The 22,611-nt window shown below is 44.6% G+C and overlaps 1 protein-coding gene across 2 annotated transcripts in view; it reads right to left on the minus strand.

Annotated features, from left to right (window-relative positions):
* EGFR (epidermal growth factor receptor) overlaps positions 1-8,455 on the minus strand; it is a 156,272-nt gene extending 147,817 nt beyond the window's left edge. Inside the window, exon 1 of one of the 2 annotated variants that reach the window (XM_061374947.1) lies at positions 7,918-8,455. In XM_061374947.1, coding sequence (XP_061230931.1) covers positions 7,918-8,014 — 97 coding nt within the window. In that variant the 5' untranslated portion in view covers positions 8,015-8,455. The remainder of the gene's footprint in view (positions 1-7,917) is intronic. The other variant, XM_061374946.1, reaches the window with a different exon arrangement.
* Between the last annotated feature and the right edge of the window lie 14,156 nt (positions 8,456-22,611).

Raw genomic sequence — 22,611 nt, forward strand, 5'->3', positions numbered from 1 at the left:
GGGGCTTCCCTGGGGCAGTGGAGCAAGCAGCCAGGCACGCTAAGCCCTAAAACAGGCAGGGAATGAGCATGCTTCTCTGAAGGAGCCGAGCCAGATGCATACCACCATAGGCCACCTGATCCCATGCTATGGCCAGCCTCCATCAAGGGACACGTCCCCAGGGAAGGACACACAGAAGAGTCTTCAGGAAAGAGAAGAAACTACGCTCTGCGTGAGACATCATTTCAAAGCCTGCATATAACCCCGGAATAGGATGTTGGTTACCTTCAACTCCAGCCAGTGTTTATCACTGGCTTGGGCATGGGGCGAGAGGCCAAAATCCTAGCAGGCAGTTTCACCAGCAGACTGCTGTGTTGCATCAGGCAACCATTCAAAGCCTCCACGGCTGGGATCCCACGGCTCCTGATAGGTAAAATAATGTTTTTCCCTACATAAAAGTGCTGCATGAGCTCGCAGTGCCTCAGGGCCAAGAGCGGCTGATTTCCAGGGCCACTCTGGTCATCTTCCTATTTACTGCTGAATCTGGCGACGGGAAGGCAGGGATTATACAGCCGCGCTTGGATTACTAAATGCATACAAACCTCACTCCCACAAACTGATAATTTTCTTCTCATGAAAGCCAGAGCTAAAATACTACTATCCTGTCATCAAGACAGCTGGTCTATATCCTTTCCTCCTTCCTTCCACATCTTCTTCCCCAAAAAGCATCCCACCTCACTCACCCAGCCCCAATGGCCCCCACGCCCCAGGAGGAGCCTTCTACTCTGCAGAACAATTCTGGCAAAACCACAGTTGCTGGTCCTGCATATTTGGTTTATTAATTACTATTATCATTATTATTTGTTTTGGGATGGAGTGGACTGGCAAACCCACCGCTTTTCCAGGCAGCTGTAGGCTACATCAGCAGGGCTGCCCACCCTTCACGTGTCACCTTTGCAAGGTAAAGGAGCCTCAGAGCAGTAATCACTAGACAGAGAAGGCTATTAACCCACACAGAAGCACCACCAGCCTTGGGGCATTGCTACTGCTCGACAGCTTTCACCCTGCCTGCCCAAAGCCCCAGCCAGCCTGCTTGTACTCTTCCAGCAAGGAGGCTACAAGCCTCCAGCTCCTCCTCGAGCCAGAGGTTAGCAAGATACGGTGAAGGCACCAAACATACCTAAGCCAGAGAGGCAACGATACTAAACTTTATTTAAAATGTATTTATTTAAAAAAAACAATGGTTTGGTTATTTTTATTATTATCACATTATTTTTATTTATTTATTTTTATTTTATTTTTATTACATTTTGGACTGCATTGCACTCTCTACTTCAAATTCACCCCAATCAGAGCAGAGCGATTTATGTGCATATAAATGACAGATTACACCACCCCCAAAACCTTAAGTTTTTCAGTGGGGAATAAGGGAACTGAAGCCAGTTGATTAATTTGAGCGAAACTCAGCAAACACGCCTTGGCCAGAAAACTGAGTGGGAGGGAAGCATAAGAAAATCTAGTGGTGTTCTGGTATTTTCAAAATAAACCTGCAAATTTTCATTTCAAACAGCATTTCATTTTCCTTCGTACCCAACTTAAAAAGAAAAGAAATAGTCTCTGCTCAAATTTAATCTTCCAGATTATCTTAAAGCAGGTTTGGGGTTTTTTAGCTGGCGTTTTGTTGTTGGGGTTTTTTATCCCCTTCACTTCACTAGAACCACCCTGACCTATTTATTTCAGTTTGACTGGAAGTTATTCTGGTTTTTGTTCCAGGGTTGTTGGTTTAGTTTTTTTTCCTCTTCAACCACTGCAACAAACAAAACCCACCCATGATCTGATGCACTCTAATAGTACAACATGCATGTGAACACGTAGATGTTTACTTTCATGTACGCAGATGTGCCGAGCAGGAGGAGGAACCTTGCATCTGCCTTGCATGGATCTGTCAACAGGCAAAACACACTTTGCATTAAAACTTCAAACCCAAAACGCACAGGCCTCTACGGGCTCCATAAATCCAGTGCTCCTCTCACCTAGCAATGCCTTCTGTTCTTTAAAGACCAGAATGTTTTAAAAGATGCAGTGCGGTAGCACATGTACTCTTTAGCTCAACGGTCAACCCACACGGCCTCATCTTTTCACTCCGGTCATCAGAAAGCTTTCCTGTTCAAACACACCATCTCACAAGTGGGTTTCTCACGCTTCTTCCCGGTGAGCAACAACATTATTAACCACAGGACCCACACCTACAGATTCTCCCTATAAGACAAACTACGAAGCTGTATCATAGTTCTGAGTAAAGAACAATCTTGCTTCAGAAGGAACAGACATTTATTTTAGTACAACTTCTCTATACAGAGGAGTACATCTTTTCCACCCCACCCCACCCCCCACATTTCCTTTAGGAATAGCTTCTGTTGCCCATATTCATGCCAAATGTTCTGTAACTATTTCTGAAGAAAAAAAAAAATAATACACTATTACTCAATACTGTTAGGTCAGCAGAATTCAGCCCTAAAAAAAAAAAAAACGAAGTATTACAGTTCTATTTGCTGTAGTTGGAAGACAAGAAGTAACACATCAAAAACCCGACTGGGCAGAAACAATACTAGATCTGCACCTACTAATAAAGTGTTCCTGGAAGGGAAGGGAAGGGGTATAGGAGAAGGTCAAATCGATGCATTTAATTTAACAGGGTCAGTGCGTACTGTACCAAGCCAAAGAACTGTCAAAGTCCACACAAAACAACAAGCAGTGGATTCCTGCCCTGTGTACTATTAACTCCTAGCAAAAAGAAAATCACCTGAACACTTTCTACCCACACCTACACAATGCTGATAAATCCAGAGTGCTGCCTCTCCGTGTCCTCATGCATTTCATGAGCTCTCCAGAGCCAACAGGTACAAGCAGCAGCAGTCCTCTGGAATGAAGGACTTTGGATGAGTCACATCCAACACAGCTTTTATCCCACCCCTGTCATGCAGACCTGGCGACATGTGGCATTGCATCAGCCTTATTTGACGGGTGCATCCCAGAGGTGAAGGCCCATCCGCTACTCCTCCATGATTATTCCCGCTCTTCTGCCACAGACCTCAGTGTCACACAGCTCCTCGTCATTGCTCTCATCACAGGCACTGGGTGAAGTGCTGCTTAGGACCCAGAAAGGCAAATTCCGCGCTAACTTCAACTGCACTTACAGCAAGACGTGTTGCTCAAGCTCACCTCGAGGCAAGAGCAAGGCAGGTGACTATCCCCAGTGCAGCAATAACTGCTGCCTGAGTATTCATTGGAGGCTATACACCTTCTGCAACTGCTGCAGAGTAAATCTGGGAAATGAGAAGTGAGAATGCTGCCTTTCCCAATGGCTTTCTGCTAAAACTAGCAAAATCCTACCTGCCTGGGTTGAGTGCGATTCCTGTGCCAGAGGAGCCCTGACTAAACTGCGTTTTTCCCTAGTAAATGCTTAAGGTGAGCAGCACAGGAGAATGGGGGGTTGAGTAATGAGGAACACAAACAGGAGATACATAATGCAATTCACCTATTCCCAAAAGAAGTTATTCTAGCCGACAGGTCATCTTCTTACAGAATTAGGCCTCGCTCCCATTTTGATTAGTTTGAATTATAAAGGTTTGCCAACGAGGTCACCCCAGGAAGTGCTCCTAATGTACACAGGCCAGAAAATGCTTTTAAAAGTACAGCCAATGCTGGCTCCCTCAATCACAGTCCTACAAATCAACGCATTTCTCTGACAGTACAACCACATTTGCATTACACAGACAGTTTTGCAATACAGATCCAGGACCAACATGAGAGTTAACACAAGTTCTCATACCTGTAAACACCAATGCTTATAACATAACATGCATGTTAGTTCTTCTATGGCATACTCCGCTCACATACGCAGGGTGACTGCACCCTCTGATGCACACATGCTATCGAAACTTGGACTAATGCAGGAGTTTGTAGCAATATCAACACTTCCTGCACAAAGCCATTCCATGAAGGTACTGTCATTGTCCCTAAAACGAAGTGAACCTTTCACTAGGCTTGTTTCTGTAGCGCTATTAAGCAAAGGTAGTTCATGCTCAAGGAAGATAAGGACACCTCCTGAAGGAACTGGTTTGGCTAGTCAGCTATCTTGCTGCTAAAGCTAGCATATCCCAGTGATTTCAGTGATACATGGATACCCAAATGCAAAAGTCAGCCCTGAGGACCATAATGGCATTGTACGACACTCCCTGAAAATCTCATATCTCTATAAATTAACAAATAAATTACAACGGACTACTCTGATCATAAAGTCTCCGGGGCATTGATCTTGATTTTGTATTTTATCTGTAAATCTCTTAATATGCTCCCAATGCAAGAAATAACACATTTGTATTTACTGTCGCTTCAGCATGTAGTTTGTTCTCCATATACACAGGCTTTACTAAGAGGCCACTCTCTTCTGTAACATTTTGTACAGAGTCTCTGTATTTTGCAGATTGCCCAAATTAAGTAGACTGCTGGTGTTCTACCTTCCCTTCGCTATCAGTCAGAAATTGCCCTCAGTGATGGGATCTGGGTTTTCTTACTCACTCACACACTGAGGTACTGGAGTAAGCGCAGGTTTACACTCAGGACTATTTATTTAATTAGATTATCTCACCAAATTGGATTGTATTGGTATCTAAATCTCTGTCTCTCTATCTGCACTTGCTGCCAAGGCAGCATAGATTGATTCTAGTTTTCAAATACAAAAAAGTTTGGTCATTTATCAAGGAGAAAGAACAAAAAATGGCCACAGACAGGACCTTACATGATACATACCTACACACACACACACATTAGGAAAAAAATGTTCACTGTGAGGATGCTGAGGCGCTGGCACAGGCTGCCCAGAGAAGCTGTGACTGCCCCATCCCTGGCAGCGTTCAAGGCCAGGTTGGATGGGGCTTGGAGCAACCTGCTCTAGTGGAAGGTGTCCCTGTCCATGGCAGAAGGTGGGAACTGGATGAGCTTTCAGGTCCTTTCCAACCCAAATCATTCTGTGATTCAATGATTTGCTCCTGTGTTCACATAGAAAACTCTACTCGCATCAGTGGCTATACATACAGGAATGACAGAACATCGTATCAGCAATCACAGTACTGTAACAGGAGCATGAGACAGGGGTCTCCTGCGAGATCTCTGCTCCCACCAAGCAGCAGCCAGATAACACTGGAGGGCATCTGAAAAAAAGCATCGGATGCCTGCACGTAACCAGATCAAGCCTACACCACCCACAAAGGTTAGTCTGCTTGTATACATCTGTTGCAAGTAAGTATGGAATCATACACAGCACAGAAACTACAAAACAATGTAAAGGGCAGAAGTACATCATAGCAATACACACAGAGCCCACATGTAAACACTGCACAGGATACTGGACGGAGCTTTAACATTTCACTTGAAAATGAACGTAACATCCCTAAGGAACTGTTTCCTTTGTTTTTCAGAGAGCAATGTAAGACACCAGGTACAGAAGACCATCACAGTCAACTTTTGCAGCTAACAAGCAGTACAGAGCAGCACGTTACCATCCCACAACAGCTGCAGCTATATATCAAAACAAGCAATATAAACCCAATACATAGGAATGAAAAGCAGTTTGCACAAGAAGCACTGACATGGGTCAAACACCCCTTGCACAAGTGGCACACTGGCTGTCACAGCTATTTATCTCAGGTACCGCTGAGCAGACCAACCAGGGTACATTAATGGAAACTTGGATTAGTTCCACTGTGGTTAATGTGGGTCAACATCAGAGCAGGGAGATAGAGAGGCAGGTATCTAACCTGTGAGCATACTTCAGTCTCCAGCACTGTCATTTGGCTCTGGAATATGCAATAATTAGCGGCTTTTTCGTATCTTAGTGCCTACAGTGTTATAACTAAACCAGTTTTTTCTCATCTATATTCACAAAACTCATTCTAAAATTTGGGGAAAAGACACAATTGTATTTAAATTTCCATTCAAACATTATGTTCATCTGACTTTATGGGTTGATTCTGACAAAAACTTTTGCCCAGGTAGAGGGGCTTTTTGGTGATACCTGCTTTTCATAGTAATAGAACAAGTCAGGTTGAAGGTTTTAACAGTGTGATTTCATCTGTGACTTGAACTTTTGAACCCCACAGAATCTGGTCTTAAAACTCAACAGTGTTGCACATATTTATTACAGCACCTTTACTTCCAGAATTACTCTGAATTCTGCTGCTAGGTCCTATCATTTGACCAAGGAGGCAGGTCCTCAACACATACTGATGCTCTATCACCCGTTGCTTCAAACCAGTATCTCACAATTGTCAAATACCACTTCATTTTGTACCTCTTATTTTCTTGATTATCCTGAAGTGTGGGTAGAAAACAATAAAGACCAATCAATCAATTAATGCTTCCAGAAGAAACTCTTTTGCCTTCACATCTGCCACTGAGCCTCCTGCTCTCCTCAGAGGAACAGTTACTTGCTGACACAACATACTGGGAATAATCTCTATTGGGTTTTATCACTAAGCTGTTAACTATTTAGTAATCCTCAAATAGCTGGCACCCTCCTCACTTTACAAGAGGCAGAATTAAACACTATAAACAGGGTATTTCTCCTGACATTTTCTGTATTCTACGGGATACGAGTACCTGAGACTGCATCTCAGAAGGCTTTTAACACAAGCATACGGATGGAGTCGCCTTGCTTATCTTTTTCAACAGGTGAGGAGAGGGAAGGAGGGAGGCGAAAGAAAACCGGGAAAGAAAAACTGGCCATGTTACATCAACAACAGGTATGAACTTGATTTCTGGAACAAGAGAATCTCTCCACTTTTCAAAGGTTGTGCAACTAGTTCTTTTGGACAGGGTGTTTCTCCCTTTCAGGGCGGTTTTACTGTCTGCAGTCACGAAAAGACTAACCCAGTTACTTTAAGCCATGCATCAGCCCTTCTAAAAACTATTAACTCACTTATCCCGCTTTTTCTTTAAAAAGAAAAAAAAAATAATAATAACAAAAAAACCCAAACCACCCAAATCTGCATTTTTTCCTGGCTGGCAGATGTCCAAGATAAAGAGGACTGCGCTCAGCCTGGAACAGCGGCAGCCGGGGCCTGTTCTCCAAACTCACAAAACAGAACACCACACACCGAGGAAAAGCGATGGATCTGAACAGCCAGAAACGTTTTCTCACCCTTTAAACCGGTTTCTCAAAGCAAAAACCCCGACACCCAAGCGGGTGCCGAACCCACCCCACCGGACCCCGGGAGCCGGCCGTTCCCACGCACCGCGGTCAGTGCCGGGGGGACAGCGCCGGCGGCTGCTTCGCATGGGTCAGACAGGGATAAACGCTCCTCTTTAATAACGAGGGAATCAGGATCCGCGGGAATCGTCCCCTCTTTCCCTTCCCAGGTGCATACATAGAAGGTGAAAACACACATCTATTTTCTTACTACACGACAAGCGGAGGTGTCCCCGCCAGGGCCACAGGCGGGAGTTACCGCAGCGGCGCTTACTCGGGGCTCAGCCCCGCCGCCCGCTCCGCACGGCTCCCGAAGCCCCGCGACAGGGCTGAGCCCGCTGCCCGGCCGGGGAACACTTGGGTAGAAGAGAAGGAGGTAGCGGGGAAGAAACACTAAAGGAGAGAAGCACAACCGAGGAGATGTGCCAAGACTTATTCCCTTTTATTTCCTCCACCCCCACAAAAGAAAATAAGCCTAGAATCAGGAAGTCGGAGCTGCGTGATCGCTGCTATAGGTTTATTCCCCCCGCCGTCTCCTCTTTTAATTAAGGAAAGAAGTTGGGACTTTCCCTCCGCCGCTCCCCACGGGAGGCCGCCCGCACCTCGGCTCCCGCAGTTCCCCGGGGCGCAGCCGGCGAAGCGGCAGCAGGACCCCTCATCCCCCCCACCACCCCTTATCCCTCCCTTACCTTTCTTTTCCTCCACGGCGAAGCAGAGAGTGAAGCGCCCCAGGAGCAGCACCAGGACAGCGGCCCCGGCGGCAGCGAGGGGGCTGCGGCCGCCCATGCTGCGGGACCGCCGGCTTCCTCGGAGGGGTGTGTGTCGGGGGCAGGCGGGACGGGACGGACAAACGGCGGTTTCCGCGGAGCTGCTCCTCCGCTCTGCTCCGCTCTTCTCCTGCGGCCGCAGTCAGCTCCTCCCCGCCGCGCTGCCCCGCGCAGCTCCCCGCAGCATGCTGGAGGGCGGCCGTCGAAAGGCTGCTCGCACACGTGCGTGCCCCGCTGCGGGCTGCTCGCTTTGCTGGCTGCCTTTCTGCTCCTGCTCTTCCTCCTCCCTCTGCTCCTGCTGCTTGCAGGCGGCGGCGGGTGCGCAGGGGCTTGCGGAGCGGCTGGAGCCGGCTGCGGGACGGGGCGCGCCCGGCTGCGCTCTCCTCCTGACCGCGGAGCGCAGGGGCTCCCTCTGGGGACGCCGAGGAGGAGGAGGATGGGGAGGGAGCAAGGAGAAGAGGGGAGGAGGAACCGGCAGCGCCTTCCCCGCCCAGGTGGGGAAGGGGCGGGCCCGCCACCTGTCCCGGAGTATGGGATGAGAGGAGGGATGAGTCGGGTGGAAGGTAGCTCAGTCGCCCCTCTTTGCTCGGGTTGGGGCGGGTGGATGTCCCGTTTCCCTACCGCTGCCAAAGGCATGAGCACGCGTATGTGCCGCTGCTCGCAAAAAGCTACGTGGCCCTGGCACAGCTTTCCCCACCCCCCGGCAGAAGGCACATCAACCCCGTTCTGCTCCCCAGGGACCTTGCAGCCACCCCACCGCCAGAGGAGTGCGGGGGAGGAAGGACTGGGCATTTTGTAGGGGAGCAGCTCCGGAGGTTAAACCCGATTTTGCTCCCCAGAAATCGGCAGAGCCCGCTTCGCCTCTCCGCCAATAGCCCTGTTCTCGCTCTGGGCACTTTAAGCCCTGTGTATGTGTGCAATAAAACTGCACAGTCTGTATGCGTGTGTTAGCACAAGGATAACCAGGTCCGTATCTGCGCAGCCGCTCCTATTGCTCTGCACCGGCAGGGGGAAAGAGCTCCTTGCTCCGCGGAGCAAGTTACTTACTAAACACACAACAATACAAGGGTTGTTGAGGGGCTCCGGGGACATCCATGGACGATAAGCACCATGCACAGTGCTCCTTCTCCCCAAACATCTTTTGCACAGAAAGGCAGACCCAAGCTATTCAATAAAATATGCTTATGCTTACAAGCCTTTCCCCTCTCCCTCCCCGGAAAGTGGGAGGAAGCTCTGTCCTGTCACTCAGGCATGTAAATACGACATTTAAGTGCCACTTGTCTAGGCTGGGATTTCTCCAAGTAAATTATGATTCAACACTCAAACTTGTTAAACACTGGTGGTAATTTCTGCATAAAGCTTTTGTGAGGACTCAGGTCATATCTATTCAATAGGACGTGAAGCCTTAGAACTGTTATGATTAATTGGCGACTCCAGAACCGAAGTCATGACATGAGGTTTGAGAGATTAGTGCTAAATGCCTGTGTCTATCACAGGGTGCTGGAACACAATAGATTGCATAACAACCACTGAGTGTATCTTGACTTTCAGCTGTGATGCATGTTCCTCTGAGAGATGCATCACTTTTCTCATATCAGTCAACTTCCTCTGTATAATCTTGTTCTGATAATTCAACTAGTCACTGTCAAACTAGGCAAAGAAAGGACCATCCCATTTACTTACCTTAGCACAAAGCCTGACCACACATCTTCAGCCATGTATCTTCCCACCATGCCTTGTAATAATTTATTAAGATGAATTACAAGTCAGCTTTAGTATGTTGTAGCTGACATTCTGGTTTGATTATATTTTGTAAAGAATGTGAAAGATATACTTTGAAGTAAACTCAGACATCAGTAATGGCCAAGGAACTCTACTCATACGATTGGGTTTGTGGCTGTAATTGAGGGGAGAACCTGTTTATGATACAGTATTAATGCAATTTGCTTCAAAGATGCTCACACACTGCAACTTCATAATCATCATGTGCATATAATTCATTTTCCTTCATTTAGACAAATAGGAAGATCTTTAAAAACAAAAGGGGGCCAGGAAAAAAGGATCACCTTCTAGGGATGGAAGATTTGCAAATCATCCTCAGAGCACGCTAATGACTGCAGCTTGCACTATAGAAAAGAACCACAGAACGGTTTTGGTTGGAAGGGACTTTAAAGCTTATCCAGTTCCAACCCCCTGCCAGAGACAGGGACACCTTCCATTAGACCAGGTTGTTCCAAGCCCCGTCCAACCTGGTCTTGAACACTGCCAGAGAAGCACAATTAAGACAACCAAGAAATGAACCTCAAATCAGCCCTGTAGATCAATACTAAAATAAAGCTATGTGCCTCTAGACAGACATGCTGAGCATCAAGCTACCACTGTGGAAGGCAATGGAATTTTTTATATCTCAAAAAAGAAAGGATTCAAAGTGACAATTGAAAACCAGACGAAACATAGGTAAAAAGAAGAAAACATCCCTCGCATACGAACTCAGTGCAGAAACTTGCCCAAGTCTTGTCCTAACATGCTAAAGGACAAATACTTGCTTTGCAGAATTTTTTGTGCAGTTGTGACTCTATGCGCAGGAACATTTCAGACCCGCTTCACCTCCCATCACACATTGCCCTTACACAAATGCACTTAAACCCAAGCATTTGATCCTAACTAAACTCCTCCTTCATTCCTGACATAATGAGCAAAGGAAGACTAGGCAAATTCCCCTTTACATTTTCTGTCCCACACTGCAGATAGCCACAGCAGGAGACCGTCATCTGCTGCTGGCAGTTCAGTGCGGTGCAGCTGAAGCGGCTGCTGTGAATTCCGCCCTCTCACTTTAGTGAGCACAAACGTGTTAGTTCTGTGGCCAGGTCCTGCCCAGGTCATGAGATACATAAGGAGACTCTATGGCTGAGGTTTGAGATGCTTATGAACACAGGCAGGGCTTTCACGCTTCTTTACACAACTGGACAATTTCTCAAACAGTTTGAATTCGAACATGACATCTCCCCTGAACAACTGGTCACATACCCTGTGACTGCCTCTGGTGTAACTCCTTTGAAGCTAATGTAGCTACACAAATTTTGCCAAGGGCACGCAATATTCATATTGCAAAACCTTTATTACCAGCTGCATGTGTGCGTGGATCAAAGGTCATGGGACAAAGACCAACTTTTTCACCACCGCTTTATAAGTTGATAGTTCATCGTGAGAATATCACCCTAAATTCAGCATCTTGCCTCAGCTTCTTTTTGACTCACTTGCTTTATAGTATGTTTATAGCTCCAGTCTTCAATATATTAAGCATAAACATGCTGGCCTTATGAAGTAAAGTCCATGTAAGCTGTTAGTTCCTTCATATGAATACAGTGCTGGATTGCAGAACTGACCTGCAATTGCTCATCACCACTTGTGGTGCTGCATGACTGAGCTGAGAGATTTGCTGCATGTAGAGAGGAGTAACTATAAGAGGATGAATAATTGATTTCCCTAGCAGTAGAAAGAGCAAGATAAATTCTCCTCTCACTTCCACCTCCCTTTAAAACAGAATAGAGTCTCAAAATCCTTCCAAGAGTAAAGAAATCCCTGCTGCTGAGTCCTCTCTTTGAATGAAACAAAAAAAAATGCATTGGTTTTCATTATCTACCATGAAGTGGGTCAGCATTTGCCCCTCCAGAAAAATTCATCAGCAACTGTTCCTTGATGGCAATGCAGCTCTTCTCTGCATGTTGCAAAAGTGATTTTAAAGGGCAGGCTTTTTACTGGAAGAGAAGAAATGAAGTAGAGCTGAATTAGCGGGGGTTTAAAACCCAGCTTGCTCAGATTTCTTTTGCATGGTGTTTGAAATTGTGGACACTGTAGTTTGCATTGTAGTTTGTATTCTACGACTCCTCGCTGAGGTTTTAAAGCAAGGGCTGAGGTAATAATTTGTGGAGCTTTACAGCACTTTGCATGTCAAAAACATTGCACAAACATTAACTAATTTATCTTCACAAATCTCCTGTAAAGCAGGTGAGTAGCTATCATTTCCATTTTACAGATGTAAAATAATTTGCCTTTGGCAGAGTGCTAGTGTCAGAGCAAGGGTTATCACTCAAGAGCTGCTTATTCTAAACACTGTGCTTAAACCTCCTTGGATCATGCTGCCTCTAGAGAGAGTCCCTGATGAAAATGTATGTAGTTTTACACAGATTCTCTCTTCCTTCTCTTACCACTGTCGTCTTGTTTGTATAACAGTGCTTAGAAAGGACAAGACCAACACACACATGGGTGCTGGAATCAAACCCTAATTACAGTAAATTGCAGAGTCAATATTGCAGCACATGACCACAGCATTCTCTCAGGAGTGTTCCTACACGTTCTTTATTTGTTTACATGTCCAGGTTTTATCTATCATCTCAGTCACCAAGTTCAATATCGCGTTTCCCAGGAAAGCTTCACTTAACTCAGAAAGAGACTTTCAAAATGCTTTATATTCTGACAGGGAGATTTGCAGCATCAGTTTCTTTGCTAATAAAGGTATGCAACGAACACATAAATACAGCCTGAGTGGCTGTAGTGGGGTTTTGTACCTAAAGATCTTACTGCCACCCATTGCATGGGATAAAGTGCAAGCTACCCTTTGAATTATGGCTTCTCTTTGGAAAGACCCCCAATTTTTGTCCAGTATAAAGCAGAAGATAAACTGCTGTTGCATTTTGTTTAACATCTAAAATAACTGCAACAAATAAAAATAAAAAAAAGGGGTATAGCAAATTCTTTCAGTGTTGAAGATGAAATCATAGAATCAGAATAGTTTGGGTTGGAAAGGATCTCAAGATCATCTAGTTCCAACCCCCCTGCCATGAACAGGGACACCTCACACTAAACCATGTCACCCAAGGCTTTGTCCAACCTGGCCTTGAACACCGCCAAGGATGGAGCATTCACAACCTCCCTGGGCAACCCATTCCAGTGCCTCACCACCCTTACACTAAAGAATTTCCTCCTTATATCCAATCTAAACTTCCCCTGTTCAAGTTTGAAGCCATTACCCCTTGTCCTGTCACTACAGTCCCTAATGAAGAGTCCCTCCCCAGCATCCCTATAGACCCCCTTCAGATACTGGAAGGCTGTTATGAGGTCTCCACGCAGCCTTCTCTTCTCCAGGCTGAACAGCCCCAGCTTTCTCAGCCTGTCTTCATATGGGAGGTGCTCCAATCCCCTGATCATTCTCATGGCCCTCCTCTGGACTTGTTCCAACAGATCCATGTCCTTTTTATGTTGAGAACACCAGAACTGCACACAATACTCCCAAGTGAGGTCTCACAAGAGCAGAATAAAGGGGCAGGATCATCTCCTTCGACCTGCTGGTCACGCTCCTCTTGATGCAGCCCAGGATACGGTTGGCTTTCTGGGCTGCAAGCGCACCCTGCAGCCGGCTCATGTTCATTTTCTCACTGACCAGCACCCCCAAGTCCTTCTCCGCAGGGCTGCTCTGAATCTCTTCTCTGACTGCTCTGAATCTCTTCTCTAAAATTACAATTCATAACAAACTGAACAATGTTATTAGGGTGTCATGGGAATAACTATACTATATTGACAAAAGTATGCAGTTTTAATTCCCATATAAGTTATTACTTCCCCTCTTGCAAAATTCCTACTGAACTGTTGTGGAATATACTGTCTAATAGTTAATTTCAAAGGCTGGAATAGATTTCCTGCTTAAAAGCATTCATTGCTTTGGCGTTTGTATCATCATGTAGGTACTACTGTGGCTTGTCTTATACTTCAACAAATGCCAAAGCTAGGCGTGTTCTTCTGTGTTCTTACCTAAGTAAGTTTTACAGTTCATATGGGTAAAGACATAAGAACTGATACTGTGATGGAATGAGTTAAGTTATAGTCAAAATCTTTGTTACTAAACACTGCAGTAGTTTCCTACATAGAAACAAGCTTCTGCCTTATTTCTGTACTTTGCTAGGGTTACTTGCACTGATATTATGATATTACATATACCCTTTTGCTCAGCCAGAAATCATACATCCCTATGACTGCAGCAAATATAAGTTGAACATGCTGTCAATAAATCAGGTGTCAGTAGAAGCAGAGCTAACATCACTGGATCAGACAGCATAGATACTCAAGATGGGTGACTAGTAATGGTAGGTGCCTGATTATGAACACTAACACTGCTAATTGCATTACTCTCACTGCCCAAGTGAAGGAGCTTTATACCCTTGCTCCCCTAACTGACCCACTGCATAGGCTGTCATAGCCCATATATGTCTACAGTGACACAGACATTGGACAGCACAGCACAAGCCTGTGTCCCGAACTTTGCCTTAGGGAAAGTGCCATGAAGCCAGCCTCAGGTATGATGATTGGCTAGGGCTTGTTGTGCTCATCCCGCCCCATCCTTTCCTAGTAAAGTCCTTTGGTCTACCACAGCTCCCACCTGGGGTTCAGTACAATGTGCAAATACAGCAAGCAGTGGTTCAAGATACTGTCTCCTTAGGTGTCTGTAGAGCTGTGAAATCCATGGCAAAGAGAGAGTGAGGAAAGCTGATAGCCCTGAGTCAATGCACAAAGAATGTGCGTTGCATCAAGGGTGCGGCTAAGGGGGTTTCTTCAGATTCAGCCATCTCCTGCTGTTTGCATCCAAAGCGGACACAGATAGAAATGATAAGAGATTGCAACACAATTCTCCTAAACAACTGCAACTACCAGTCCTTATTTGGACTATCAAATGTAAAAGTAGTCAGCCTTCCCTTATATCCACTCCTTATTTCGCATTATGGAGGTATCTCTGCCTTAACTCACTTTGCTACATGAATTCCTGTGTGTTACTCAAATTAAAACAAAGACACTCAGAGGCTGTCTATATAAGCAAATTCAACACTTTCAGGACCATTCCTCAGCATGTAAATGAATTGCCACAGAATAGCTTGTGTCCATCAAAATGATGACTTCTCAGTCAGCTTCTAGACTGGTGTGGTTATATCCAAACTACCTATCAGGAGCAATCCTTGGCCTCTGCTACCTCTCAAACCATGTTTGGTAGAATACTAGCCAGCCTTGCCTCAGATTGTTGGTATAATGAATAGCACAGACGATCTAGCACATGTGCAGGGAACACCCCCTGAATAATTGACCAATATGGACATGATCACCTATTTCCCAATATCTCAAAGTAAGCAGTTCTGTTTCTAACTCACATCAGCATGCACACATTCAATAACTAGAGTATCTCAGTAGGCAGATTTTCCTTTCTAGCAAACAAAAAAAAAGCCAAGACAATCATCAATTCTTTTCTCCCAGCCCTTTAAGACAATAAAGTCTCAAGGTATAACCCTAATGACTATAAACACTTCATTACTTGTTGCTTCTCTATGACTCCAGAGATATGCCATTGAAACGATTAACCTGCATTTGCCACATGGAAACTTGGCCCAATAGCAAAGCTGTCATTAACAAAAATGGGAAAAGGAATTTTCTGTCACATACTTTGAGGTTGTGTCCCCGAAGCATTTTAACCACAGAGTAGATGGTTGTTTTTATTTAAAGCAAAATAAGTCATAATGCTTAAAAAAAATCTATCACATTTTATTCAGCACTGCATAGCTAAATAATAAAGAAGTATGTGGCAAAAGCTGGGCAATTCAATACGATTAATCTAACCTATATCCCAGAGATACTGCAACTCTGCTTAAACAAATCCCACAGGGCATGGCCAGAAAGCTTTTTTCCCTTTATCATATCTTTAACTTCCAAAATTCTTCTCAAGTAAATGTTTTCTTCAGCATGTTGGAGACCGATGAAATGTGACTGAGCAGAAGAACAGGTTCTGGAGACCAGAGAGGTCACGCAGTGCCTGACTTCCCAGCAATGGCATCTTGATTTTCTAATGAGGAGGAGCCAATGTAAATGCCCGTGAGGAAGGCCCTATGGCACTTTGGCTGATGTAGCAATGTACCATATTGAACTCTCAGAGTTGGGCAAGTAATGTCATGATGGAGGACCGGATCTGTAAAGCAAAGCAGCCGTGACATTCTCACTGCCTATGTCTCTAGGCATTTTAGGTCAGACTGCCTCACTTGTGATCCTATGGACTGAATGTCCATTACTGGTTAATGTGCAGTATGTATGGCCCTGGAACACATCTTTCAGTTTAGCTTCATCTGGAAGAAACACAGGTTATGCACCCCAAGACCATGGCACAAAGAGGATCACCTTCAAAACCATACTCATGATCCATACCAACATGCTTTCACAGATGGGTTTTGTTTACACTCTTCCTTATTTCCCTTTCTCTTTGCCAATATCCTTGACCTCAATCTGCTGTTTCTAGAAAAAAGAAACAACAATAAAATATTTGAATTCTAGGAAGTTTTAATCTTTGGAAGGCAAGATGGGACCTGGATCCTAAATTCAGTTTCTGAGGTTTCCAGACTGTGCTGACCCCAAACCTAGAACATAAACAAACCCAGTCTTTAACGGGTTACCCAGAAAACCACTTGATATGAAAATGGCAGTGGGACGAGAATGCCAAGCACTTCCCAGTGATGCTGCAAGATAACCTAGATGAAGTAAAACCATGGATAGTACAAAACATACATAAGACCTGAGAGGAAAAGAATCGGATGCTCCTCCTGGATCAAGGGAAAGTTACTTCATCCACAAACTAAATAATCAAGGGCTGGCATCACATTTTATGTGCTGTCAAAACACAGCTACAAAAAGGGGTTGAGAGGGGTCACCTAAATGCTCTGAGCTTTTTCTTCCTTCCTATGCATAACATGATCCCCAGCACACCTCAAGATATCTGTTTTATCTCAAGTCCCTGGTATTTGCTTCTTGATCTCCCAGAAGCTTTTATGACAGTACTCCCTTTCTGTGCAGATGGATGAGCAATTCTCCAAACATTTCAGTAAACCTTCCAGAGGTAATTAAGATATAGCTGTCTCCACAGCTTCCTCTTCTCCAAACTCAGGTTCAGACCTTCAAATCCCCACATGACTTGCCACTGAGAGGATGAGAACCTCTAATCAATTCCATATGCACACTCCCACCTCCATCAGACCCCCCAGCTACCAGTATGTGATATCCTGCACTACTGGTAAGAACACAATATCCTGGTGTAATAGAAAGCATACCATAAAACAGCTCAGGGATATAATGAGAGGGATATATGAGGATAAAGTGTCTGTCTCTTGTCATTTTTTTTCTTCTAAAATGGGTCAGATTAGGTAGGCTACTTCACATTCTCCATCACCCTGTCTTCAAAAGCAGCTCCCCAAAGTACAAGCTCCTCGTCATTTGATTTTATGCATTACTTCCTTTCCCAGCCACTTCTGCAGAACTAGAAACCCAATTCATTTAAAAAATGAGACCCAGCACAACAGCATAAACTTCTCCAGACCTGCTTCCTTCCTGACCTCACTGCTTATTGGATTGTAAAAGAACTGATGCTGCAGTTTTCAAAGAGGCAACTGAGGACCACAGTTTCTATTCCCAGTCTGTGGGAGTGGGAAAGTGACTTCGGCATAAATACATGCAACTTGATACTTTACATGTATTTTAAACCAGCTCCTTTTTCTTTAAAACTAATTTTCTCTGAAGACAGAAATTTATCACCAGTGACTCAAGCTTCCTCAAGGTTTTATCAGTTTAAACTTCAATAATGTTCTTCCTTCGTGTATTCATGCTACATTGCCTAGCCCTCCTTCACCCAGCGAGCACTAGCTCATGCAAACTGATACCTGGCTTTTCTGGTTTATTTGGGTGACTGAGTGCTTTTTCATTATGTGCCTTGTTCAATCTATTAATTTGAGGCAAGGGTCCTCTGGGAATTGCAGACAAGTCTGCAAATGGATGAGTGCCTTAAAATCTTGCCCGTTTTCTATATGGTTGCAGCAGAATGAAAACAAATGGCTGGGCCTCTCAGCAGTGGAACTACAGGAGAGTGTTTCCTTTCAAATGATTTTGTGCTCTCCCTTTGTTGCCTGTCATCTGCAATACCTTCTTGTGCCCTCCAATGCTAGCTGGATCAGAAGCAGCCGGTATGGAGATGTATACATGTTAATTGGCCATGTGGGCTGATGGTGACAGAGCTGCTGAGGCTGCAACCTCTCATCTCTGCCTACCACCAGGTTTCACAATGTCCTTGCTTTTCCATGGAATCTGGTTAAAATTAATAGGGACAGGGAGTTATAGGCAGAGTGACTGCATGAATCTTGCTTCCAGGCTGAAAAATCGGGAGCTGGCAAGAAGCTGTGATTGTCTGACTTGGAACAGTTGAAATGTGTCCTTGCTAGTGCCTCAGGAATAATGACAGGTTTAGAGAGCGCAACTCCATGACCTTATTTGAATTGGAGCACACTGAATTCTCTCTCGAGGCTTTAAGTTTAAAGAGACTATATCAGGACATCAGTGTGGTCCAAGGTTACCAAAGTTGTTATGGATAAAGGGAGAGGCATATGCGCCCCACGATCCTGATGTTTGTCATTCACAGATCTGATCCTGACCTTTGTTTTTATCTCTGCATCTCACCCCTGAAGCTAACATAAAGTGCAACAGAAGCCAGACCCACTTGAACAAGCCCACACAGAAGTCAGAGGGCTTCCCTGCAGAGTTGGCTGCTGCCTCACATGGACTTCTCTTGGGATAGGAAACCAAGAAGGCCATGTTTCATGTGCAATGTTCATGCAGAACAAGAAGATTGACCATATCTGAATGCCAGGCTTATCCAAGTACAGAGAAGGCAGCAAGGCTAAAACAAGAACTGCAATGAAAAAGTCTCAAAACCACAAGGGGAGCACATTGCTGCCTTTCTGCGAGACCTGTGCAGCTGATGAGTGCAAAAACCTAAACACCTTTCCCAAAGAAAGTAAATTCCTCTGTGTGGCCTGAAAAATTAGATGCCGAAGTAGGAGTTAGAGCTTCATAAGCCGTGAGCCTATCTGAGCCCAGCCTTCCCTCTATAAAATGGGGATAACCAGTAGCACAAATAGCTAAAGTTGCAAGGATAACAACTCAATAACAACACGGTGCTTTACAGCCAGAACAGGCTTTAGGAATGCTAAATATTATTAAACTCTTGACCTTTCACCATGATTTTGGTTTGGTATGTCCAAGAGGGTGTTTGCTGTTTGAGGTAAGAGCTGCACTCCGTTTCTTAAGCAAAGCTTCATCCCTGAATGAGAAAGGTGGCAAAGCTGATGAGATACAGCATTGGCATTACTGCTCTGTTTATGCTTAATTACTGGTGTGGTGATGGGAGCTGTATCAATCTATCCAGTCCAGTAAAGAGCTGTTACCACAGGCTGGCTAACCACTACATTAATACGAACATCTGACACTTCATTTTCTAGAAGGGATTAATACCAGGGGAAAAGCTTGGGGGAGGCCACTGTTTGCATGCATGGGGAAGGTGGGGGGAACAGAGCCTGTGAGCAGCAAACCCCATGGTTTCAGCTGGTATAGCTGCTTCAGCTTTCCCCTTTCGCCCATCATGTGGAGCCCACTTATACTTACTCAGAGCCCAGTGTGAATGAGGGCAATGAACTCAGATTCTGCTGCACAGTGGTTGCGTATGTGCCCATAGGCAGGTCCAAAGCAGACAAATAATTCACCACTGCTGGTAACCAGTGTGGAATGATGTATTTGCTTTCTTTCCATTTTAAAACTAAAATCCAGCCTGAGCTTTTTTAATAGCAGCATTTATCTAGGAAAGGCATTTGTTTGCTTTAGTGCCTGTAGAATTTGTCAGAATGACAGTCTGGGAAAGAGAAAGCCTTGCCTTATTCACGGAACAAGTAGAACGAGTCCTGCAAGCTCTCTTCCAATGTTTCACCAATATGCCTCTACTCAAAGCTGGCAGATCACACTTCATATTCAACACAGCACAGACCTTTTCTTTAAGGTTAAGAATTAAATACTGCAATGTCTTCATAAATCTGGGTCTAATACAGATAACTACCTCCCACCCAAATAGCAACAGCATTGCTCCAGACACCAGCTTTGTTGGGGACAGGGCCAGGACATTGGGAAACTTGTGCTGCTGACACTTGCCCAGAAGAGCAGAGGTCTCCAGCCATCTCCTGCAGGTCCCATAGCCCACACTTGACAGCAATGTTATTTTACCAAAGCTGTGCTTTTCTCCTCAGTGCCTAGCTTTGCTGTGGAGCTCATTGATGGAAGATCTTATGATGTATGTCAGCAAGACATAAAGAGTTCAAGTTCACTGAGGGCTGTTAAATACAGTGACACAAGTGCAATCATGGTCTCAGGGAACAGCTAACACCACAGCAGCCATTGAGATTGGGTGAGATAGGGAAGGAAAGGTGTCGTGGAAGCACTGATTTTAATTTGACACAGTACAACTGCTCTCTGAATTAATGCTGGCAAGCAAATTGGAAGTCCTTAGGCGCTGATCCCCAGCTTTTCAGGTGTTTATATATACAGAACAGCCCTTCTTCCTCTGGGGAGGGAGCAGCCTTCATCTGCCATGACCAGAGCTAGTTTTGAACAGCAGAGAGGGATCTTTCCCAGGGTCAGCTCAGGAGCTGCTCTCTCCCTGAGCTTATGGAGTGTGAGACACACTCTGTTCAGCTATAGAAAATGCCTGTTGAGTAACAGGGGTCTAGGGACTGCCAGATCCCTGGGATACCTATTTGAGGTGGGTCAGGATTTGGGCTGAGTTCCCCTGATTTGGCTCCGATACCAGGCTGCCACACACATGCCTCTGGCTGTTGGCTGTGTAAATCACTCCCACATGACACAAACCTACCCGGGATCTGTATGTGTGGGATTGGACTGGCCCAGAGGAACAGGAGGGGAAGAGACAATATTTGTGCCTAATGTTATGGGGAAAGTCTCTAGAGCTTGACCCCGTGTTAAGTAACACTTCATTTCACTAGGAGCTCCCTGATCTCCACGGCATTACTCATGGAGGAGGGACTTACCTGCTATGAGTAAAAGCTTTGGAATCTGATGCTTAATGTGGAGCACTACCTTAGCAATCCTGAATATGTAAAACTCTGCTTTGTACAATGCATGCATGGTATTAGGAAAACACTGCATAACAAAAGAGCAAAATAAGGAAAGCAGTGGCAGCACTTCAATCTACCTTCAAGCTTGCCCAGGTTAACAAAGCCCTATTGATTTACACAGCTGTAGAACAAGCTCTTGATCTTATTTTCCAACAAATCACAGTAACAAGATGCTGACAAGTTATTTAAGGAATGTGCTCCTCTAAGAGCTTATCAAACCTATCCGTAAGTACATCCATGTGCTATCTTGAAGAGCACTAAAGCGACCAGCCTCCATAGGCACACATACGGTTTCCACAGATCATAGCAGTGTGTCACAGAAGACAAGGATACTCAGAACCATTAACACTTGCTGCCTGGCCTTTCTTCATCCCAAACAGCAGATTCCTCATAATAACTTACCACAGAGGCAGAAAGGTGATAGCATTTTATCTACAAAGACTTGCTTTGCTGCAGAAGAGCAGAGCATGTAACAAGACTGAAAGCTCATTTTCTGCTCTGCACTGCTGGGTATGCCCAGTGGTCCATCCTGTCTGCTGGTACCACTACAAAAGAAGAGATCAAACTCATCAGATGATAGCCTCATGAATTATGTTTGTAACTGATCTCAGGCGTGGGCAGAGTTGTAATGAGAAGGAACAGAGTTTGTTTCAAGGTTGAAAGAAAGAAAGATGGGGAAAAACCCCACCAAACTCTTAGTTACTTTTGCTGGAACAGAATTAGGTTCAATGACTACGCAGCCTAAACGTAAGTAAATGTTGAAATTAACTCATGTAATACATGACAAAAATACACTAAGGTTCTTTGACTGCTTTAATTTCATATATGGCTTGCAGTTCACAATCTACAATGAGATGTGAGAATGTGATCGCAAGAGCTGAGAAACAAATAAAAACACCCAAGTTATTTTAATGAGCAAATTCTGCAGTCTACACCATATTATCTCACCAACTCCACTTGAAATGAAACAACATCCAGTCTGAATATATGCTCAGTTCCTGCCCTAGGCAGAGGTGTCAACAGGAGGGCACAAGCTGATTTTTATGATGTGAATCAAACCATTACATCTTAAGTTTCAGCAGTGGGTTGGTCCCATAGATGATATAAAATAAAGACCATCCCTGCCCTAAGGGATTTGCAGTCTAAAAAAAGACCAAAGCAAAGCATTTGTCTCTTGCAAAGTGATCTATTTTGTTTGTTCTCTGAGTTTGGAGGTTGGCACAATTGTCATGCAAATGTCAGTGTTCTGCAAGAAGCTTAGTACAGGCTGCAACGATAATGCACATTGCTTCAGTTCTTCCATAAATTGTTTTGTCCAAGAAAAAGAGAAACAAAAATATCCTTTCCAGTCTGTTTAGACATTTTGAACTCGAAACGCTTTAATTTATTGGTTAAGAATGATTTTTATTTCTACAGGTCTTTTAATATTGCTCCTACAGAAAACAATTTATGGACAAAATATGTCACTTCCAGAAGCGATTCTTTCTACATTTTTTGGCCTACTGAAAAATTTGGGAGAAAAAAAAAAACCTCTTCTGAAGGAAAAAATCCAAAGCTGAAAATGGCCAACACCCTGCTCTTCAGTAGG

The sequence above is a fragment of the Neopsephotus bourkii genome, unplaced genomic scaffold, assembly GCF_033783945.1.
Source record: "Neopsephotus bourkii isolate Nb327-2 ecotype Australia unplaced genomic scaffold, CSIRO-AGI_Nbou_v1 NB_1655, whole genome shotgun sequence".
Taxonomy (NCBI): Eukaryota; Metazoa; Chordata; class Aves; order Psittaciformes; family Psittacidae; genus Neopsephotus; species Neopsephotus bourkii.